The sequence below is a fragment of the Podarcis vaucheri genome (genome assembly GCF_965113315.1).
Source record: "Podarcis vaucheri genome assembly, chromosome: 1".
In the NCBI taxonomy this organism is placed as follows: domain Eukaryota; kingdom Metazoa; phylum Chordata; class Lepidosauria; order Squamata; family Lacertidae; genus Podarcis; species Podarcis vaucheri.
In genome coordinates this window covers 132,517,695-132,540,030 of record NC_138759.1, presented here as the reverse complement: position 1 = coordinate 132,540,030, position 22,336 = coordinate 132,517,695, and the positions used below count along the sequence as shown (strand labels likewise).

The window sequence follows — 22,336 nt, the reverse complement described above, 5'->3', positions numbered from 1 at the left end:
TCACGAAGAGTCGGACACGACTAAACAACAAAAAGTGTGTGTGTGTGTGTGTGTGTGTGTGTATTAAAAACTACAAAAATTACTTTTTGGAACATTACCTTTTATTACTGAAAAGCACAATTTTAATTGAAAAATTATACCAAAGGGAAAAGCAGGCAGCACAAACAAGAAAGAATTGCATCTGAATACAGCATACTTAAATCAACCTACTCGCTCCCCAGATGTATTTGCACTGATTATCTCTCGTCTTGCATTCTCCATTGTAGCAACGACCCTAAATAGAAACAAACCGCAATTAATATACATTTTGTCTTTCAGACAGGGACAAGAAAAAGCTGACCTATTTTATCAGCAACAGACATACTTTTTTTTTCTTTTCCCCTTTTTCAACGCTGCTCTGTTACCAAAGGGAACGCTCGGAGCAGTTTCCTGGGTCAGTCTCTTTAGGAAACGTAAATTAATACTGCTCCGTATTCCATGTAGATTCCTGCATTGCAGTGGGCTGAGACGGGATGCCCCCCAGGCCCCCTTCCAAACCCTACAATTTGATGGTTCCCAGTGGGAGAGCCGCTTCTTCAGAGTAAAGGTAAAGGTAAAGGGACCCCTGAACATTAGGTCCAGTCGTGACCGACTCTGGGGTTGTGGCGCTCATCTCGCTTTATTGGCCGAGGGAGCCGGCGTTTGTCTGCAGACAGCTTCCGGGTCATGTGGCCAGCATGATTAAGCCGCTTTCTGGCGAACCAGAGCAGCGCACGGATATGCCCTTTACCTTCCCGCTGGAGCAGTACCTATTTATCTACTTGAACTTTCATATGCTTTCAAACTGCTAGGCTGGCAGGAGCAGGGACAGAGCAATGGGAGCTCACCCCGTCACAGGGATTCGAACTGCCAACCTTCTGATCGGCAAGTCCTAGGCTCTGTGGTTTAACCCACAGCACTATAAAATCTTAACATGCGAAAAATTGGATTGTTTCCCCATTGACAGATGCTGCACAGATACCAGTATCCAACAACCTCAGAACGGTCATGTTGCTATTGTCTAACGTTTATAAGTTATGAGGGATTCGAAGGGCAGGAAGAGAATGTTGCGAGAGAGATCATTCCAGGCGTAATGAAGCACACCTAGAAGACACTGAGTGCAGGTTAGAATCTGATTCCTTAAATGCTGAGGGTGGGTTACCGTATTTTTCGCTCTATAGGATGCACCTGACCATAGGACCCACCTTGTTTTAGAGGGGGAGAACAAGAAAAAAAATTCTCCCCCTCTCTGCGCAGTGCCCCTTCAGCGAAGCAGCAGGAGAAACAGAGGCCTTTCCATTTCTCCTCCTGCTTAGCTGAAGGGGTGCTGCGCCTTAGCTGAAGGGGCACCTACCCTTCAGCAAAAGGAACCCGAAGCCTCTGGAGGTTTCAGGCCTGGAGTGTGAGAGGGGTCGGTGCGCACCGACCCCTCTCGCTCTCCAGGCTTCAGCGGAAGCAACACAAAGCCTCTGGAGCGCGGCGGGAGCCCTCCCACTGCACTTCGGAGGCTTCGCGTTGCTATCGCTGAAGCCAAAGAGCCTGCATTCACTCCATAAGATGCACACACATTCCCCCTTAATTTTTGGAGGGGAAAATGTGCGTCCTATGGAGCGAAAAATACAGTACAGTGGTGCCTCACAAGACGAAAAGAATCCGTTCTGTGATTCTCTTCGTCTAGCGGTTTTTTTGTCTTGCGAAGCAAGCCCATTGACGGATTAGAGGATTAGCGCTATTAGCGGCTTTTAGCGGCTTATCAGTTTATCGGATCAGCTGATAAGCGGCTTAGCGGCTTAGAAAAAGGGGGGAAGGGGGGGGAAACCGCAGGAACTCGCAAGACATTTTCGTCTTGCGAAGCAAGCCCATAGGAGATTCGTTTTGCGAAGCACCTCCAAAACGGAAAACTCTTTCGTTTAGCGAGTTTTCCGTCTTGCGAGGCATTCGTCTTGCGGGGCATCACTGTATATATGCAGGCTGAGCACTGGATAATACTATTGCAGGGGTGGCCAAACTGTTTCAGCCCAAGAGCCACGTGCTCAGGATTGTCCAACTCTTTAAGGCCCATAGGTCAGCTGTGGGAATTGCAAAACTGGGCAACACACACTGCCTTGTACACTCATACAGAACACACACATTCAGAAACATACGCACAGGCAGGGGGGCAGACACACAGAGAGAGATTGGCAATGCACACACTCAAGGCAGTCTGCCCCCCTACCGTTCTGCTTTCTATCCCAGAGAAAAGCCCTCCCACTCACCTTGCAAAGCAGCCTCTTCTCCCTGTGCCTTGGAGCCTGGCAAAATGGTGCTGGAGATCAGGAAACAGAGAGGAGTGCTTCCTGTTTTCTGAGCCACAGAACCTTGCAGTGACACCACAACTGCGGGAGATGGTTAGTGGAGGACTTCACAAGGTGGCAAAGGTGCAAGGTGGCAGAGGTGGCTGAGTTTTAGAAGGCCCTTCATAATAGCTCTACAGCAGAGATGTCACAACACCACCACAACAACACCCAATTATTTTAAATCGCCCAATTGTTAGGGGTACTGAGGGGTCAAAATAATTTTTAGGGAGTCAGCTCCAACTCACAACCTAGCCATCAGGTGCAACCATTAAGAAAATGAACAGGTCGAGTTAATGAACAGCATGAATTTTACATGCACTCTTTATCTAAAGACTTTGTAGTTTTTCTTCTTTAATAATGAAAATAATAATTTATTTATATACCACCCATCTGATTGGGTTGCCCCTGCCACTCTGGCTGGCTTGCAATAAATTAAAACATCAAACACAGCAAAACATAAAACATTAAAAACTTGCCTTTTTAAAAACAACATAAAGTGGCTAGAAGCCTCACAACAACTAAGACAACAGAAAAACAATAAATGAAGCAAATAGCAAATAAAAAGACCAAGAGATAAAAAATACAGCCTGGCAAAAAATAAATATTCTGTACTATATATTTTAAAGACTTACTTACCTGATTTGCATCACAAGCAAACCCATCTTGCTTATGAAGATTTGGTGGGCACTGAAGGATGAAAGGGACCATTTAATTAAAAAGGTTTGAATTATAAGACAACACATTTGGCATACAGGCAGACAAAAGAATACCAAGAGAGAGCAATTAAACAAAATGTTATGAATACTGAGGTTGGCTGCAACATTTGGTTGCTTAATTGGTTAGATTAAATGGATTGAAAAGACACCCATGATTAACCGGGCAGCAGATTTTTAAAATGCTTAATTATCTTTAGCATGAGTACCAACTATAAAACTGCACATATCATTTTTGGAGCATCTGCCCTCTCTTTCGCACAAAAATGATTGCCTCTTTTAAAATAATACCTGTTACATCAGAGAAAAATGGGGTAAGCATGTCTGTGCATCTTTAATTGATTAATTCTCTTACAATTAATTGCCCTGACATTTCTTCGTTTGATAATTCACTGAGCACACGCACACACGAGCAAAGATGTACAAAGATGCCAGAGTTTCCTTTTAGGAAAACACAGTTCAGGCTAGGTTTTAGGAATGCACAATAATAAATTAGATCAAAATAAATTAATCTTCTCCACATCTCCCTCTCGCTGAAAGAATCTTACAGTCATCATAAAAGTAATAATAATAATGGTTTCATTGTTTTACAAGGTAGTATGGGAAGCATCTAACTTAATTACCTGGCCAGAGTCCCCAGGACAGATCTCTGTAATATCACACTCATTCACTGGAGAGCGACATACGAAGCCTCGGGGAAAGAACTGGAAATCAGAAGATTTTTTTATTGATAACTAAGATGGCTTAAATAAAAATCACTCCAAGCATGCATAGCTTTTCTTTAATGGGTAGGAATAATGATTAAATACAGGAATGCGTTTTTTACCCCACTGGTGAAAAGGCAAATTGATTGGGGGGGGGGGAGGTGTTGATTTTGACTGGAAAAGTGACAAGAAAGGAAGAGATTAAGCAGCCCTTCTTGGCATCACTCCTCTGCTCTCAATGACAGCCTCCGTGGTTGTTTCTGTGTAAAGAAGTCAGGGGCAGTTTAGCAGCCAGCAACAGTTAGATTTAGCTCATTGCAGCTGCTGGGAGTTCACGACCAGGAGCTTGTGAACAGGGGTGTTTGCGAGGGCATGTAGCAGAGTTTCGGGGGGTGGGCGGAGTACTGTCTCATGGTGTGCACAAGACCAAAAGACATGGAGGCTGAGAGAGACCTGCAACACTAGTGGCATGTTTGTCTTCCTGCTGGAGAACGTGCAAAAGTACACTTGTAGCAAGTGCAAACTGGCTGTCTTGATGGAAGAGAAGGTACAGTAGCCTGAGGGCTGCTTAGCCACACTTCAAACCACTGGACAAGATGCAGAGTTTCTCAATAGAGCTGAAATAAAAAAATTCCTTCCAGTAGCACCTTAAAGACCAACTGAGTTAGTTCTTGGTATGAGCTTTCGTGTGCATGCACACTTCTTCAGATACACTGAAACAGAAGTTGCCAGATCCTTCTATATAGTGTGAAGGTGGGGAGGGGTATTACTCAGAAGGGTGGTGGGAATGGGAGATTGGCAGATAGCTGAGATGAGCCTGTTGACAACTCTTAACGACTGCAATAGGTCTTACAGGAAAAGGCAAGGGGTGAGAAGGTGAAAAATGGCTTAGTCATGTATAATGAGATAAGAATCCAATGTCTTTGTTCAGACCAGGTCTCTCCATGGTTTTAAGTTTGGTAATGAGTTGCAATTCAGCAGCTTCTCTTTCCAGTCTATTTCTGAAATTCTTTCCAGTCTATTTCTGAAATTCTGAAATAGACTGGAAAGAGAAGCTGCTGAAGAGACAGGGGGTGGACTCGGAGAAGTCATTTTTCAATCTGCCTTCTCTCTGTCACCCAATGGCATTTCTTCGCCTTCTCCACGCAGACTTACCTACCACTTGTTCTTCCTCTTGCTCCGAACATAGCTGAATCAACCATTATTATTATTTTTAACCTCTCTTGCAAGCCTGAGCTCTGAGCTTTGGCCCACCTGACAGCCTGCAACTGTTGACTATTTGTGTATACTCCTCCTTTGTGATTTCCCCTTTCTTCCATTTCTAATAATGCCCTTCTTAAATCTCAGCTCGTATCTCTAAGCTCCTTATGCGGCCACACTGGTTTCTTTAGATGCCTCCCACTTTTCTTTCTTGTTGGAACTGTCTGCATTTAGGTCTTTGAAATTGCACCTTTAAGAAACTCCCATCCATCTTGGACTCCCTTCTCTTTGATTATTTCTGACCATGGAATCTCACTTTTAAGCTTTTTGAAATTGGACTTCTTAAAGTCCAGAGTGCACATCTGACCACACTCAGCTTTCTCTTCCCTCTGTATCATGAAACCAGGAGAAGAGCAATTAATGTTTTTTTGTGTTGCTAATAACAAAGAACAGGAAAGCAGAACAAGAGCATTTGTAGTATTCTATCAGAGTGTATAATTATATACAACAAAGGTGTCCAATGTAAAGAGCTTTGATAGAACATTGTAAACATAATTCATCAGATGCCGAACTATCATTGCTTATGACATGTAGTTATCAATTCACTCTATACTGATGTTTTATCATAGTATCAGCTACTGAGCCCCATTAAAAGTCTCTTAAATTAGCTTCGGCCATTTGCAGCACATAGAGAGGACGGTTTTGCAGTTTAGCCCATATTTCTAGCAAAGGTAAAAAAGTTAAAAAACAAACAAACTCACAAGACAGGAGGTTTCATTACAACATGGACCATTACTGCAATGAGCTCCATTAGAAAGTGAGCATTTCTTACAGCACAGATCTGCTTTGCAATCCTGCGGAAAACACATTCTGATCAATCAATACTAAAAATCAAAGTTAACTACCTCGAACAATCATACAAACAATTCAATCATGTATTGACTAAAATGATAAATCGACAGTGTTCATATATGGTTGCACCATAAAACTAGGCCACAATCCAGTGCAAGGAATCTTATATACTAAAGTAAGAATAAAGAAGAATATATCTATAATAATTAACTTTAACACATACGTTTTATTTAGGATTCTGGATTCACATGGTCCGATTAAGGTGAACAATTCAAGGCTTTAAACAATATGGAGCTTAAAAATTATTTTATGAATTTCTCACTGAAAGAATGATTTCCTTTTTATAAGGGTCCACTGACTCAATTACTTTGCTACAGTAGTTAAAATATACACCATGATTAAGCAAGCATTATCTGAGCTTTCATTTTAAGGGACACTTCATCTTATGGATAGGAAGGATAAAATAACTGGGTATATGTGTATAAAAAATGGTACCGTTTGGAAACCACAATCACAATCTTCTCCTGGTTCCACATACCCATTTCCACATTCAGTGGTGTCAAACAACTGAAAAACACAAATACACAAAGCACTATTATTTAAAAGATCACAACTGTTTATCATTAAATGATTCAGGCGCATACTGAATTATTCTGTGAACTGCCCTGAGACCTCAGGGTATAGGGCAGTATCTAAATTCAATCCATCAATATAATAACACTTTTTTTTTGCACCTGCATGACAGCACACGGCCACTATGAACCAGCATGGTGACAAAGCTCCACCAGACCTCTGGTGGCGATGCAGACCCCCCAGCTCCAGCATTTCAGTGACAAATGTCTTCAAATTAAATAAGACGCCAGTGGAGGGCGAGCTCCTTGTTGTTCTTCAGTTGCTTAGTCGTGTCCGACTCTTCGTGACCCCATGGAGCAGAGCACACCAGGCACTTCTGTCTTCCACTGCCTCCCGCAGTTTGGTCAAACTCATGCTGGTAGCTTCGAGAACACTGTCCAACCATCTCGTCCTCTGTCATCCCCTTCTCCTTGTGCCCTCCATCTTTCCCAACATCAGGGTCTTTTCCAGGGAGTCTTCTCTTCTCATGAGGTGGCCAAAGTATTGGAGCCTCAGCTTTAGGATCTGTCCTTCCAGTGAGCACACAGGGCTGATTTCCTTCAGAATGGAGAGGTTTGACCTTCTTGCAGTCCATGGGACTCTCAAGAGTCTCCTTCAGCACAATAATTCAAAAGCATGAATTCTTCAGCGATCAGCCTTCTTTATGGGCCAGCTTTCACTACTTAACCCTTTCCTAACCATGTAAAATTGCTCCCATCCCTAAGCCACTTTTCTCCCCAAAGGGATAAATTATGCTGGGATCCAGTTCCACCCAAAATCAATGTACCTTTGTTGGCTTGTTGAAAAGACAGGAACCTCCCCCTCGAAGCAAAAAATCTTTGTATTCTGCAATGCTGCACCTTGAGAATTTTCTGGGGTGGTAGACACTGAAAGGCCGAAAAAGAAAAAGAAAAAAAGAATGAGGAAAATGCTTCACAGTGAATAATTTACTGGACAAACACTAGATAAACCACATTCTTTGCTTGCTTGCTGACTGTTGTGTGTTTAGGGAGAAACAAACCACAATCTCAGTTGGGATGACGTGGTGCTCCCAGGTTCTAAGTCTGCGGCTCATGCTAGGATATCAGCAAAGTGGGAATGACTGAGGAGGACGCACTAGTTTGCTGTTCACTGATGTTAAGTCATGGTTAATAATAATAATAATTTTTATTTATACCCCGCCCTCCCCAGCCAAGGCCGGGCTCAGGGCGGTTAACAAGCAATAATAAAAACAAATTGAATGAATACAACTTAAAAACAAAACTAAATACAACATTAAAATATTGAAACCTCATCGCAGAAGGAGAAAGGAAAAGAAAAAAGAAAGAGGGGGAGGGTATCAAATTTGCTCCAAGCCAAAGGCCAGGCGGAACAACTCTGTCTTAAGGCCCTGCGGAAAGAGATCAGATCCTGCAGGGCCCTGGTCTCATGAGGCAGAGCGTTCCACCAGGCGGGAGCCAGTGTTGAAAAGGCCCTGGCTCTGGTTGAAGCTAATCTAACTTCCTTAGGGCCCGGGACCTCTAGGGTGTTGCTATTTATGGACCTCGAGGCTCTCCGTGGGGCATACCGGGAGAGGCGGTCCCGTTTATGTCTTACCAAGCCCTGTAAATAATTCTTGCTATGCTGCATGCAGCCCAGAAACGAGTCTAAACATAGACTGCTTATTTTAGTTCTGAAGAACCGGGGGGGGGGGGGGACAAAATCTGTAACAGGTACCAATTATTACAACTCACCCTGTTTCCTCCATGATGCATCCACCCCAGGATTCTGTGCACTCACATCCTTCTGAAACAAAATGAAAAATGCAAAACCAAGAATGAAAGTAGTTAAAAATATATATGAGTAATAAAAAATAAACCCTTCACGTAAAAGAGAGGAGGGTGGTTAAGAAGCATTTCCGCTCCCGTATCTGTCTGAAGTGTTGAATACAGCAAGCACTGCATGACCAAATAAAAGATATGTTTTAGGATAAAGTACCCCTAGTAGAAAATAGCTGCTGTTTTCCATTAGAGGTTCATTAACAAAATCCAGCAGAGATCATTTCTTTTCTAGTCTCTATCGTTCCTTTGCCAGCTTGAATGCAGTTTGAGCTCTCTATCCTCTGAGTGTACGCTCAAGTTATTATGTGTCAGTTCAAGGCCAGTGCCCACATTTGCATGTCACAGTAAATGGCAGTTTATCACAACATGAATGAGCAAGAGTAAGCCACAGCAAGCCTCAACTAAGGACATATGTTAGTTGATTTACATTCATTTAATATTTGTATTCCACTTTTCAAACAACAAAGGCTTAGCTCAAAGCGGCTTGCAATAATCATGATACCATTAAAAAAACAACCAACCCTGCAATCACTGTAACATCAAACACCACAGCATATGAAACAAACAAGTTCATCAAAATAATAAAGTCATAGCATCTCCTTACTCCATAACAACAAAAAATTAATTAGCAGCTGGTTATAAAATGCATTGTTTTACAACACCGCAATGGGTGGAAGCCTCATTTGCTACACAAATGGTCATTCCAGAACCTTTAATATGAACTTTTATGTGTTGAACAGAGTCGCACAAGTAAAAAGTCTGCTTGCGCAAGGTGCCTCCATCTGATTTTGGTTGATCTCCCTCCCCACTGCACCACACCTCAGCACACTACATCCCAGGCGTTTGCATAGAGTCCAACAAACCCCAGAAGAGGATTGGTACTGGAATGGCAAGGAAAGGACAGGACAGCTGTTGCAGCCCAATCCTTTATTTATACAGAGGTTGGTAAACTAAGGTCCGCGGTCCGGATATGGCCCACCAGGCTCGTTAATCCGGCCCGCGAACCTTGCAGACCCTGCCGCCCGCTCAGTCAGTCTCCGCACTAAACAGGCATGGAGGCCTCGCCGCGCGGAGACTGACTTCTGCAGCATGGCATGGCTTCTGATTGGCTGCAGGAAGCTCCTGCAGCCAATCAGAAGCTGCGGACGCCTCTGGGCACCACCCCTTCCTTCCTGCTGAGGTGGCCAAGTGGAAGGAAGAGGCAGCGGCGCAGAGCCACTGCGCCCCGCCGAGACAGAGGACGCTGATGCTGCCAAAGACGAGGCGGCGTTGGCGTCTGCAGCGTGAGTACCATCAGCAGGGGGGCCCTTTCGGGAGGGGGTGGGTCCGGCCCCCCACAAGGTCTGAGGGACAGTGGACCGGCCCCCTCCTGAAAAAGTTTGCTGACCCCTGTTTATACATAATAAAAAGTCCAAAATATGTAGAAGTTTTACGAATTCAATTTGCACATAAAAACAAAAGAGATTGTATGCCAAATACCTACTTGGTTTTCTGGCCCCTGGCTCCCACTGTATTCCTAAATTCTGAGCCAGACTTTGGGATAGTTCTTGTGCCATTGCCCAGGGTAGGCCATACTGTTGGAAAAGGAGATTCAGGTAGAGAGCACACCAAAGTACTATCAATTATTGCAATTTCTAGGAGAAAGTGTTTGCTTAACTAGTTATTCTGTATGGAATTCAGACCCTAAAACAGTGGAAACATCTCACTAATCCGAATTATTTCCAGGTGTGTTTAGGATTGTATCCTCAAACTCTTCACTACATGTACACTTAAACAATAGGAACACCTACTTCTGGAAATGAAAAATGTATGTTTGGGTCCAGTTTTATTAGTGACACCTCCAAAAGATAGCAAATAATTATTTTCACAAAATGAATACAAGAGTCTAAAAAATAACAGCAATGTTGACACACAGTATGATAAGATATTTTGGAGCTGGTCCATTCATATAAGTAAAACCAGCTTAAAGCTATAGTGCAGAGAAGGGATGTGGAAACATATGTTTAGGCACTGTAAATCCCCACTTCACTGTCTTGCATAAAGCCTCAACTCTCTGCACCCTTTTGTCCCATTCTACATGCAAAAATATGATTTTTCCCATCTTTTAACTGTTTTTGCACTGTTCCTAACAGTTACAGTCTTCGTTACACTTTAAAGAATCATACTCAACATTCTTTTTCTTTTTTTACAAGTAGACAGCCTTTTATGAAGCAGATAACTCTCTACTTGTTAAAATAGATATCCTGGTATATTCTCTTTTGTTCAGAGAATGGCCCTTTGCATAACTAAAGGGTTGGTCAAGTACTGTGCAGGTGATTTGTTGCCATGGCAGCTAATGGCCAGAGATTTCACTTGGAAGCAGTAATGTCAGTATAACATATGCTACATAGTTACCTTGTGAATAACTTTTATTTATGCAGCCAAAAGAACCCTCAATAACTCACCCCAAAAACTGACATCATATAGGACAGAGAGATTCATTATTGTGTGCGAGAATACCCCAAATTCATGCATAAATAAAACTCCAGACCACAGCTTTCCAAACTTTGTGTCGCAACGCATTAGTGTGTCAGCTGCAGTGTGTAGGTGTGTCGTGCACATGCTCCCCATGCTCCTCCAGTTTGCTAGTAAAACTGAACTACTGTATTGTGAAGGATGCAGGTGGCGCTGTGGGTTAAACCACAGAGCCTAGGGCTTGCCAATCAGAAGGTCAGCGGTTCAAATCCCCACGACGGGGTGAGCTCCCGTTGCTCGGTCCCTGCTCCTGCCAACCTAGCAGTTCGAAAGCACATCAAAGTGCAAGTAGATAAATAGGTACCGCTCTGGCGGGAAGGTAAACGGCGTTTCCGTGCGCTGCTCTGGTTCGCCAGAAGCGGCTTAGTCCTGCTGGCCACATGACCCGGAAGCTGTACACCGGCTCCCTCGACCAATAAAGCGAGATGAGCGCCGCAACCCCAGAGTCGGTCACGAATGGACCTAATGCTCAGGGGTCCCTTTACCCTTTCCTGTATTGTGAAATGATGCATGTCTAAATGATGCATGCCACCAACATGACAAGTTTGGAAAGCATTGCTCTAGACAATTTTCCTGACATCTACAATATCTGAAGGGTTACAAGTTGGCAACTCTCAACTTCAGCCCTAGCCAGAATGCACAATGACGGGGTGTTGGGAGTTGTAGCTCAACAACATCTCTGGTGCTACAAGTCCCCCACCTTTGGCGTAGAGCTTTCAAAAAACAGCAACAAATTTTGTATGTGCAGAGGACTATTTTAAGGTTATTTCACACTTAGTTGCAGGCCAACCGAAGGATCTTTCGATTTCCAACTGCAGTCAAACGACAGTTCGATGCAACTATTTGGGTGCCCTGACTTGAAGAAATCAAAACAGAAACATGCGGTTCCGTTCAATGGAAGCAATAAGGAAGTGGAAAGATGGGCACCTCATTTTCACCGATTCACCCTATTCACTGCAGGCCTTCCCCCAAGCTACCTGAAAAGATGCTTCTTAGGTTTGGGGGATCCCCCCCAGAACAACATGGGATATGACACAGAGGGCTCCAGCACGTAGGGCAGAAACAGCTAAAACAGGCTACAGTGGTGCCCCGCAAGACGAATGCCTCGCAAGACGAAAAACCCGCTAGACGAAAGGGTTTTCCGTTTTTCGATGCGCTTCGCAAGACGAATTTCCCTATGGGCTTGCTTCGCAAGACGAAAACGTCTTGCAAGTCTTGCGATTTTTTTCGCTCCCCCTTTTTCTAAGCCGCTAATAGCCTTTTAGCCGCTAAGCCGCTAAGCCTTTAATAGCCGCTAATCCGCTAATAGCGCTAATCCGCTAAGCCGCTAATAGGGTTGCTTCGCAAGACGAAAAAACCGCTAGACGAAGAGACTCGCGGAACGGATTATTTTCGTCTTGCGAGGCACCACTGTACGACACCTTGCATGAAAGAAGTATTTACCTAATGCCTCAATGGCCATTTTGATTCCAATATGAGGAATCTAGGAGACAGCATGGTCCAAAAGGCCTAACGCATTAGAGAAATTCTATTTCCGGAATCTTTCTTAAAACCTAAGTTCCAAGCACAACAACTGATGTTGAACTAATTGACAGAAATCAAGGCTTACAGTTTTGCAAATATCCACAACACAGACTTTACCCAAAGCATGCCACTTAATCAGTAGTGTACTGGACCCTTAAATGTTTAAAGATTTCCTTTCTTTTTTTCTAATTAATAGCATTATAAAGAGAACTAATTCACCTCTCATAGAGGGTTTGTCATGTGTTCCTTACAGTGAGATATGGCTGCCTTCAGCCTGTATTCAAGTGTTCTATGCTAAGCTGACTCTAGAATAAAAGGTCAAATTATTTTCAGTCGACTGCATTTCAGGCTTCAGAGTTTTAGGAATATCTCCGAAAAAAAATCTGAAATTTTTGAACATATGACAAGAAGCACCGTTTAAAAGAAGGTATATGATGCGGGAACTATTTCATAAATTTTCCCTTCCTCACAAGACCTCCAAAAGAGAAATGTTACCTCATTTACTCCAACACCTCTAGACATAGAACAAATTCCTCCAAAATAGCTCAGGCTGCTTCTTTTGTAATGAAATGTCACATTCCTGAAGAACAAGATAAACGAAGCAATATTAAAAAGCGTTATCTCCCATATATATGATGCCCTACAAATATTTTCTTATTTGTCACATGTAAATTAATAGGAATTTCATTTCCATTACGGCCCTAGCAAGAAATGTCAAGGTCCAACCCTGGATCCCCCCCCCCCATGCAAAGCATGTGTTTTACTGTTGAACTACAGCGGCTTTTCTTCTTTCAGACAACAGCAAGGAGAGGATAAAATTGATTCCACTGCATTCTGTATTTTTTAAAAAAATATAATAAAATACCTAAAAGAAGCAGCATTTAAGATATACCTATGAGATATAAATAAGCAGACAGAATAAGAACTAGAAAAAGAGGCCTTCAGGAAAGAGAGACCATGTACCAAACAGAGCTTGCGCTACATACGAGAGAAGGTGTACAGCATCAGCACGCTGCTTGATGAAATTCTGTCGATATTTGGAAAAATCATGAAGCATCTGTCTTGGGTCAGGGTGGACATTTATACGATCTCTGTCCGACCAGGTTTCAACAGCAACCAAAACAACCCTGGTATTCAGCTGCTCCTTGTAAATCTGTGGGCAGATACAGGATAGGCACAGGAGTAGAACACTGGGTCAAAACGTGCACAGTTAGCCAGTCAGAGCCAGTGGAAGGACAAAAGGGGTAAAGCAGGAGGGAAATGTTGGAATACAATTAGCCAATACACCTCCAGTCTCCTTTAAAAGAATCAACATTGCACTAAATTCAACACTGCAAATGATTACGTAGAGTCATCTTATTTACTGCACTAATTCTTCATCTTTCACCAACCCTACCTGTCCTAAGCTTGGGAAGTACTGAGCATAAGACTTGCAAAGTACCATATTTTTCACTCTATAGGACGCACCGGACCATAGGAGGGGGAGAACGGGGGGGGGGGAATTCTCCCCTTCTCTGCTCAGCGGCCCTTTAGCGAAGCGGCAGGAGAAATGAAGCCCCTTCCATTTCTCCTCCCGCTTCGCTGAAGGGGCGCTGCGCAGAGAGGGAAAACTGTGCAGCGCCTCTCCAGCGAAGCGAAGCGAAGCCTGGAGAGCAAGAGTGATCGGTGTGCACCAACCCCTCTCGCTCTCCAGGCTTCAGGCAGCTATCCGCAAGCCTTTGGAGCACGGTGGGAACTCCTGCTGTGCTCCGAAAGCTTGCAGATAGCTGCCTGAAGCTCCCGGAGCACAGCGGGCGTTCCCTGCCCTCCGGGGGCTTCAGAGAAAGCAACGTGAAGCCTCCGGAGTGCATAGGGAGCTCTCCCTCTGCGCTTCGGAGGCTTTGCGTTGCTATCGCTGAAGCCAAGGAGCCTGCATTCGCTCCACAGGATGCACACACATTTCCCCTTCATTTAAAAATACGGTACTTTCTGCAGCGCTTCTCAAATGCCTGACAACTAGCTGATCCCTGAGCGTGGGGATTGCAAAGCGCTTTCTGCAGTGCTTCTGAAGCACTGGTTGCAAGGCACTTGGGAAGTGGTGCAGAAGAGGCTTTGAAGGCACTGCCAATTGGTAGTATCCTTTGGGCACAACCCCTTACTTGCCCCTCAGATGACATCAGATGCAGGGAAGGTAGACACAGGTTGGCGCAAGCATTCTTGTGAGCCCAATGAGTGGGTGCTGGCTGGCCCAAATAGGTCTGCAGGCTGGAGATTCCCTAACTGATTTAGTTCCTACAGTACGCTGTGGGAAATGCTGTGTAAAGCCCCACAGCTCACTTTGGGAAGAGGCGGAGGAAGAGGAGTGCAACTATATGCTGCTCAAGCCGGAATCCTTCCTTGGCTCAGCAGAATGCTCGCTAAGCTCTGATACAAACAACAAGGGAAAGTTCAGTGAGATTGGACGTTCAGAGCTTGGAAAGTTCAGTGGAGCAGGAGCACAGCAATATTCCTTCCTGCAAGTCCAACACTATTGCCTGCCGTACAAATCTGGAAGCTGCCCTAACCCTGAGGTGTATTACAGAGGAATAATGTAGAATGCAATATAGTAGTCTGTGCACCACCACGGCATCCCACCTTTTCCCAACTCTATTGCAAATCTGCCCCTGGTTAAGAGATGAGGGGCAAGGAGGAAACTGTTCTGTGTATGTTCGAGGGTGCAGACGTAAAATATTTGTCCTGGAATCCTATCTTTGTGTGTGGGTACATTTAAAAATAAGATTTTACTTTAGTGTGCCATTTAGTTTCATAAACTTATCCAGTTAGTCAGGGTGGAATTCTGGAGGAGGCCCAGCCTAACTAGTTATTAATATCATGGGGTCTCACAGCATTTAACCTTTTACTTAAGTATAACAGAAGATGATAACAATATTTAGAAAATTATGTTAATCAAGGTATTATATACACAGACACCATTATTACAGTAGACTCCACATCACTTCAGGTTTGTTGTTCCATGTTTCTTTGGATTGTGTCTTGGCCTGGGTGATTTAACTGGGCATGATGTGTTGATGTCTCATATAACTTTTGGTGACCTACTTATTGAACTGAATTGGTCTTGGGTGGCAACTTCTAAATACCCGCTGAAAACTTTTCTATTCTGCCATTAAGAGTACTGTATTTTCCCACGTATAAGACAACCTTTTTTCTGATTTTTTTTGTGATAAATTGAGGGTTGTCTTATATGCTAAGTAAGTGAGGGCTGGTGCTGTGGAGGTAGCAGGGAAATGGAGAGGAGGCTGCTTACCCGCTCTTCCAGGCTTAGGAAGAGTATTTGGTGAGTGCCGGTATGCACTGGCTCCCGTTGGAGTACAGGGTCAGATTTAAGGTGTTGGTTTTGACCTTTAAATCCCATCACGGCCTAGGACCCTCGTACCTACGGGACCGCCTCTCCCAGTAGAGCCTCAAGGTCCATAAATAGCAACACCCTAGAGGTCCCGGGCCCTAAGGAAATTAGGTTCAACCAGAGCCAGGGCCTTTTTAACACTGGCTCCGGCCTGGTGGAACGCTCTGCCTCATGAGACCAGGTCCCTGCAGGATCTGATTTCTTTCCACAGAGCCTGTAAGACAGAGTTGTTCCGCCTGGCCTTTGGCTTGGAGCCAATTTGATTCCCTCCCCCTCTTTCTTTTTCCTTTTTCATTTCTCCTCCAGTGATGAGGCTGCATTTTAATATTTTAATGTTTCAATATTTTAATGTTGTATTTTAATCTTGTTTTTAAGTTGTATTCGTTCAACTTGTTTTTATTATTGCTTGTTAGCTGCCCTGAGCCCGGCCTTGGCTGGGGGGGGGCTGGGTGTAAATAATAATAATAATAATAATAATAATAATAATAATAATAATAATGCAGTGTATTACAGCACCAGTTCTGTCAGCCAGAGCAGGGGATCGTCGAAAAGCTGCTCAACAGCTCAGCGAACTTACAAAAGAAGCTCAACAACTGTTGAGGGTTTCCAAAAATAGGGGTCGTCTTATACATGAGGTTGTGTTATACACGGAAAAATATGGTACATCCCCCACAATGGTCTTCATTTTTAATTTCTTTCTGCTTTTAACTTTTTGTAATTTTATTGCTCGGTTCTGGTTTTATCGTATATTGTTGTAAACCGATGTTTTTTGGTTTAATGATACAGCAGGATGTAAATAAAATGAGAACTAAAAAGTCACAAGTGGAACCTGCAGCAAAATGCTGCAGCGCGGAGCGCTCACGCTCATTATTCCGTTTGGCCTGCATAAACCTTTTCCAGGATACTTTATTACATTCTCCTTTCCTAGTTTTTAGTTGTAGCCCCCCCACCACCACACACCCAGTCAGTCAGAGTTCTGTGAACACTAATCACACCTAGTCCTCACTGTTTTGGGGTATTTGATACCCCCACCCAGCCCAATTTTTTATATTGATCTACAGAGGTTCCTCCAGGGCTCCTGATACCTCCCTTTTGGCTACATAAGGATTAGTAGGATTGTCATTGGTATATACTGGTTCGTGCTCCCAAGGTTGTGCAAGTTTACATCCTCTATCACCACTATTTTCATCCCAACGTCTGCAAAGTCGAATGTTGAATCATGAGGCATTAATTGTACCAATTATTGCAATACTTACAGCGTCCACAAGATTTACCACAGATTTCGCAAAGTTGTTCGTGTAAGCATGGGACGATCGGTGCTTTTTAAACTAGAAGAAAAATGTCAAATCATAATTCGATCGAGAGGTTTGCCTCCTGGCAATGCAAAGAACAAACAGTGGCTCTGCTAGTGTTTTCCTCTTGAACTGCTAACGTTTATGGAATTCACAAGCATTTGTGTCATGAAGAAAAGGGGGAGAACTACTATAAAATAGTTAACTGCAACAACTTCCCCCCATCAGTTTCACGTTGAAAATATATTTGATTCCTGGAGCTAGTGGTCGCATGTCTCCTTTGCATTGCTCTCAATTCCGCCTTTAAGTGAAACAATACTATTGCAAGGCTGTGGATCAGACTATCAAAACAGATTTACATATTACTTGGAAAAAATTATATACCACTTAATCACAAAACTATATAACCTGTGTACATAATAAAATTATTGATAAAAGCAGCTACAGTGGTGCCTCGCAAGACGAAAAGAATCTGTTCTGTGATTCTCTTTGTCTAGCGTTTTTTTCGTCTTGCGAAGCAAGCCCATTGACGGATTAGCGGATTAGCAGCTTTTAGCGGCTTATCTGCTGATCGGATCAGCTGATAAGCGGCTTAGCGTCTTAGAAAAAAGGGGGGAAGGGGAAAAAACCAGCAGGAACTCGCAAGACATTGTCGTCTTGCAAAGCAAGCCCATAGGAGATTCGTTTTGCGAAGCACCTCCAAAACGGAAAACTCTTTCGTCTAGCGAGTTTTCCGTCTTGCGAGGCATTCGTCTTGCGGGGCACCACTGTATTATTCACAGTACGGTGAAAAAACAAGTATACATACTAAAACACAGATAAAATCAGTAAAGTGTTTAAAACGGAACATGATAACTAAAATATGTAGGCCTTAAGGGATAGGGAACATTTTTGGCTTCACAGGCCAGATCCTTATCAGGATCAGTCTCAGGTGCCAAATTTGATGGGTGGTCAGGGCCAGGGCATTTCTGAACATAAATCAGGAAGGTGACAATTTATCTTCTTTTCCTCGGCCTAAGATGTATATTTTTAGAACCAACAATTTTCTTGTGATTGTAATTTGTTTTAAACTATTTTTAATGCTGCATTTTAAATTGTTCTGAGCCACCTAGAGCCTTAAGGCGAAGGATGGGTAATAAATGAAGATAACAACAGCAAAACATTGGATTTATCATTTATCATCATTTATCATTTCTTTCCTACCCCTCCTCCTGAAAGGTAGGATTTCAGTAACTGTAATAAATACAGGAAGTTGTATCAGTAAATAACATTTGCAGCAGACAATAAGTGTAAAAAAGAGGGCATATTGTAACTAAATTAGATAACAATAGAATTAATTAATACAGCCAGCTTACCATTTTATAGTCATTAACAATCATGAGCTCCAAGTATTTCATTTCTTCAAATATGCCACGGGAAACCTGAAGGATTTTAAAAGCTATAGTTGGATTTTTAAAAATGAATTTAGGGTTGCTTTATCAATTGCCATGCAATGCTGTTCTGTGTACCTAAACCTGACTCAACTGAAACCTCTCAAGGGTTTAGGATTATATATTTTAATGACAGTACAGTGGTACCTCGGGTTACATATGCTTCAGGTTACATTCGCTTCAGGTTACACACTCCACTAACCCAGAAATAGTGCTTCAGGTTAAGAACTTTGCTTCAGGATAAGAACAGAAATCATGCTCCGATGGGACGGCAGCAGCAGGAGGCCCCATTAGCTAAAGTGGTGCTTCAGGTTAAGAACAGTTTCAGGTTAAGAACAGACGTCTGGAACGAATTAAGTACTTAACCCAAGGTACCACTGTATATACTATAACTATATAACTATAATATATTCGTTTCATTGGCATGTTTGTTCTTCTGATTGGTTCCATGGCCATTTTACAAATTATATCCATTGGAGTGAAGCTTAAACTTTATTACGAAGTCCCAAGCTTAGTCCCTGGCATCTTCAGTCAATAATACCTAAGGCAGTGGGCAGTGGTTGCTGGTGCTCATTGGGACTAGTAAGGGGGAAAGGCAGAGGGGCCAACAGTTTGCTCTGGAGGCAGAGCAAATGACTGGCAGAGCCAACCGATTCTAGCTTTGTCCCTATCCTTCCCCCTGCTACAAGAGCAACACCAAGGCTATTGGGGAGGAAGCTGATAGCCAGGGCTACCCCCTGTCCTGGGCTGGTTGCAGGTAAAAGGGCAGGCAAGTGGTAGCCGAAGGGCAGGTTAATGGGGCATTGCCCTAACAGAGCAGCTTCCACTGTTAAGAGCTGGGAAAGAGCTCTGCCTGGAATCAGATACCAGTCAGGGTAGTACTGTTGATCTGACATTCATAAGGCATAAGGCAGTTTCATGTGTTTAGTCATTACTGCCTGGCAGTGCAAAACAGGGGTCTTCAACGTGGCATCCGCACATGCCAGTGTGCCCACCAGTACATTCAGTGGCACCCAGTGGAAGATATCTTCTCAAAACTACACATTACACAAGAGACTGCTCTTCCTGCGCAGTTTCTGTTTGCTCTGGCTCGGCCTCTCCTACACTGAACACCCCTCCCTTCAACATACCAACACTACACTGGATGTCAGGATAGACACCCACCTTCCCTTCTGCTCTGATCATGTGGGAGGTGCAGAAAGCTTCCTTCTGTGAACATGTGCAGTAGAGGCTGATGTGGGTGCCTTTTCACCCACTGATGGGAGAGGCCAATGGGGGGTGCACACCCACACCATTTTGTGGTCCTATTTTTTTTCTGCTCTTACAGACATAGCACCCATTTTGTGCTATGCCATGCTCCCCACTCTGGCTATTTTGAGACTGGTGGCACGATCTTAAAATTTCAATGTGCCTGTTGGTCCCCACAAAATTGGCAACCCCTGGTGTAAAAGGCTCTAATTCTATATTAAGATTAAAATCTAAATCATACATTCCAGCAGCAAATGGTGATTTAGCTAACTCAGTCCTTGAGCAAACTACTATTTAAAGAGGAGTGCTTGCAGTATTTCAGGATGAAATTATAATTTTCTTCATTCTTTACACCAGCTTTTTGTGCACCATTTCATGATATCTTTAGTGATTTGCATAACAATTCAATTTGATCTCTGTACGCACACCTCCTTTTCCTTTGCATCTTTCAAACTTGTTTACTTGATTCTGGGTTTTTCTGAACCCACAAAAATATGCAATTATACAGACTGTACACTGGGTCTCTTCAATCTTTACTGGTAGGAAACAGCAAATCATCAATTTGAGTGCAGCTATATATCCAATGTAAGGTAATTTTAGCTTCTGCCTCTTTTCCTTTATGCCAGGAACACAGAAGAAGTGAATACACTTATTTGAAAATTGTGTCATTGACACAGCATTACTGATAACACTCACAGCTCTCCTCCTTCTTTTCCGTCTTAGCCATTGCAACTCAGACAGGAAGGGCCATTCAGAAGTAGAGTCATAATCTATGGAAGAAAAAAATAATAGCAAAGAAGTTTCAGCTTCATGGAATATTACCCATAGCTTTATCAAATTGGCCAATAAATCAATTTCCTGTGCACCTAATATTTTGTGTCTCCTTTCCACCCCTGCACGGGCGCTTCTCCTGTTTCTCCTCTCAGATGGACTCCATCCTTTGTTTCCCCCAAGATCTGGTAACCTAGAGGTCTATTTCAAATCCGCCATTCTTAGCCATGTTGTGCAAGCAAACTGTGGTGCTTCTTGAAGAAATGGGCTGCCTAGATATTTTTTCTGGCCTTCAATGCAGGGCTGGCCTTACTACTACTGCTGTCTCAAGTTGCAACTGCAGGAGTCATATGTAGGGAGCAGCAGATTAGCTTACCAAATCAGCTGTGCTGTCCCCCAAATTCTCTATCTTCACCCCCTTAAAAAGGGCTAAACCTATTTAGGTTTATTTAGACATGATTTTTGTTGTTTTACGTGCTTAGCTGACAACTTTATTTACTGCCGTTTACCAAAATTGTTCTCAGACACAGTTTCTCCATGTAGATCTTTCACCTTGGAAGCACTGAACGGCCTCCTTAATCCTATCCCTGGTGTCCAAGACTACCCAAAATTACACACTGATTCACACTACCAGTGCTTCATCACTTGTGGCATCAGAGGACACAGAGTCCAACTAACTAGAAATCAAAAAGGGACAGATTCCTTCAGAGAATCAATATGGATGGCACTACCAGAATCAGAGAGGAATTTACTACTGGGGTTTAACTACTGCACCCCTAACCAAAAAATTATATAGATAAAAAAGCTACACATTTGAAAATGCAACAGTTCCGTGAGAACTGGCAAAAATATTTTAAAGAACTGGAACATGATTTCCTCATCTGTAGATGCCAATGAAATCCCAACATTTTCACCAATAAGGTAAATATCAGGTTGTCACTAAAAATGATGATTATTTTTTGAAAAAGAAAAACGGATATTTTAAGAAAGGAAGATCATCAACCATATTGCTTATGTCTACCTAGTTCTGTGGGACGCAGGTGGCGCTGTGGGTTAAACCACAGAGCCTAGGACTTGCTGATCAGAAGGTCAGTGGTTCGAATCCCCGCGACAGGGTGAGCTCTCGTCGCTTGGTCCCTGCTCCTGCCAACCTAGCAGTTCGAAAGCACGTCAAAGTGCAAGTAGATAAATAGGTACTGCTCTGGCGGGAAGGTAAACGGCGTTTCCGTGCGCTGCTCTGGTTCGTCAGAAGCGGCTTAGTCATGCTGCCCACATGACCCAGAAGCTGTGCGCTGGCCCCCTTGGACAATAAAGTGAGATGAGCGCGCAACCCCAGAGTCAGCCACGACTGGACCTAATGGTCAGGGGTCCCTTTACCCAGTGGCGTAGCATGGGGGGTGCAGGGGGGGCCGGCCGCACCGGGCGCAACATCTGGGGGTTAGGGTTAGGGGGCGCAAATCCACGGGTTAGGGGGCGCAAATCCATGGGTTAGGGGGCGCAAATTACTTGCCTTGCCCCGGATGCTGACAACCCACGCTACGCCACTGCCTTTACCTTTACCTAGTTCTGCAGGGAAATTGAGCATGTTGGTCTCATTCAGGCAGAGCCAGCCCACCCATAAGGCAGGGTGAGGCAGCTGTGTCTGATGGCACCCCTCCAAGACATCATCCACTTTCTGTTGCCCAGCTGGTTTCCCCGAATCTAGGGGCAGAGAGGGACTGGTGGCAAATCTCTGTGGAACACCTCCCCTCCTGCTGAGTTGGCAAAAGGGGGTTGTTCCGCCCCCCAGTTTTGCAGCCAAGCCAGGGTGGGGGGAATCTCCCCTTCTGCCCAGCAGGGGCAGAAGTTCTTGTGGCGTTTGCCCGCCCCCCATCATGGGGGTGGCAACGAGGTGCTTCCCCTAAGGTGCTGAAACCCCTC

The 22,336-nt window shown here is 43.8% G+C and overlaps 1 protein-coding gene across 9 annotated transcripts in view; it reads right to left on the bottom strand.

Moving 5' to 3' along the window:
• Window positions 1-22,336, bottom strand: part of ADAM23 (ADAM metallopeptidase domain 23) — a gene marked incomplete at its 3' end in the record, with an annotated part of 74,423 nt that overhangs the window by 26,535 nt on the left and 25,552 nt on the right. For 6 of the 9 annotated variants that reach the window (XM_082235155.1, XM_082235151.1, XM_082235150.1 and 3 more), the window contains exons 8-20: window positions 20,342-20,415; window positions 18,323-18,388; window positions 16,932-17,003; window positions 13,280-13,446; window positions 12,789-12,873; window positions 9,739-9,829; window positions 8,169-8,220; window positions 7,223-7,322; window positions 6,319-6,390; window positions 5,733-5,825; window positions 3,691-3,771; window positions 2,991-3,041; window positions 211-274 (exon numbers count right to left, since the gene is read on the bottom strand). In XM_082235155.1, coding sequence (XP_082091281.1) covers window positions 211-274; window positions 2,991-3,041; window positions 3,691-3,771; window positions 5,733-5,825; window positions 6,319-6,390; window positions 7,223-7,322; window positions 8,169-8,220; window positions 9,739-9,829; window positions 12,789-12,873; window positions 13,280-13,446; window positions 16,932-17,003; window positions 18,323-18,388; window positions 20,342-20,415 — 1,068 coding nt within the window. The remainder of the gene's footprint in view (window positions 1-210; window positions 275-2,990; window positions 3,042-3,690; window positions 3,772-5,732; window positions 5,826-6,318; window positions 6,391-7,222; window positions 7,323-8,168; window positions 8,221-9,738; window positions 9,830-12,788; window positions 12,874-13,279; window positions 13,447-16,931; window positions 17,004-18,322; window positions 18,389-20,341; window positions 20,416-22,336) is intronic. The other 3 variants (XM_082235153.1, XM_082235152.1, XM_082235149.1) reach the window with 1 other exon arrangement.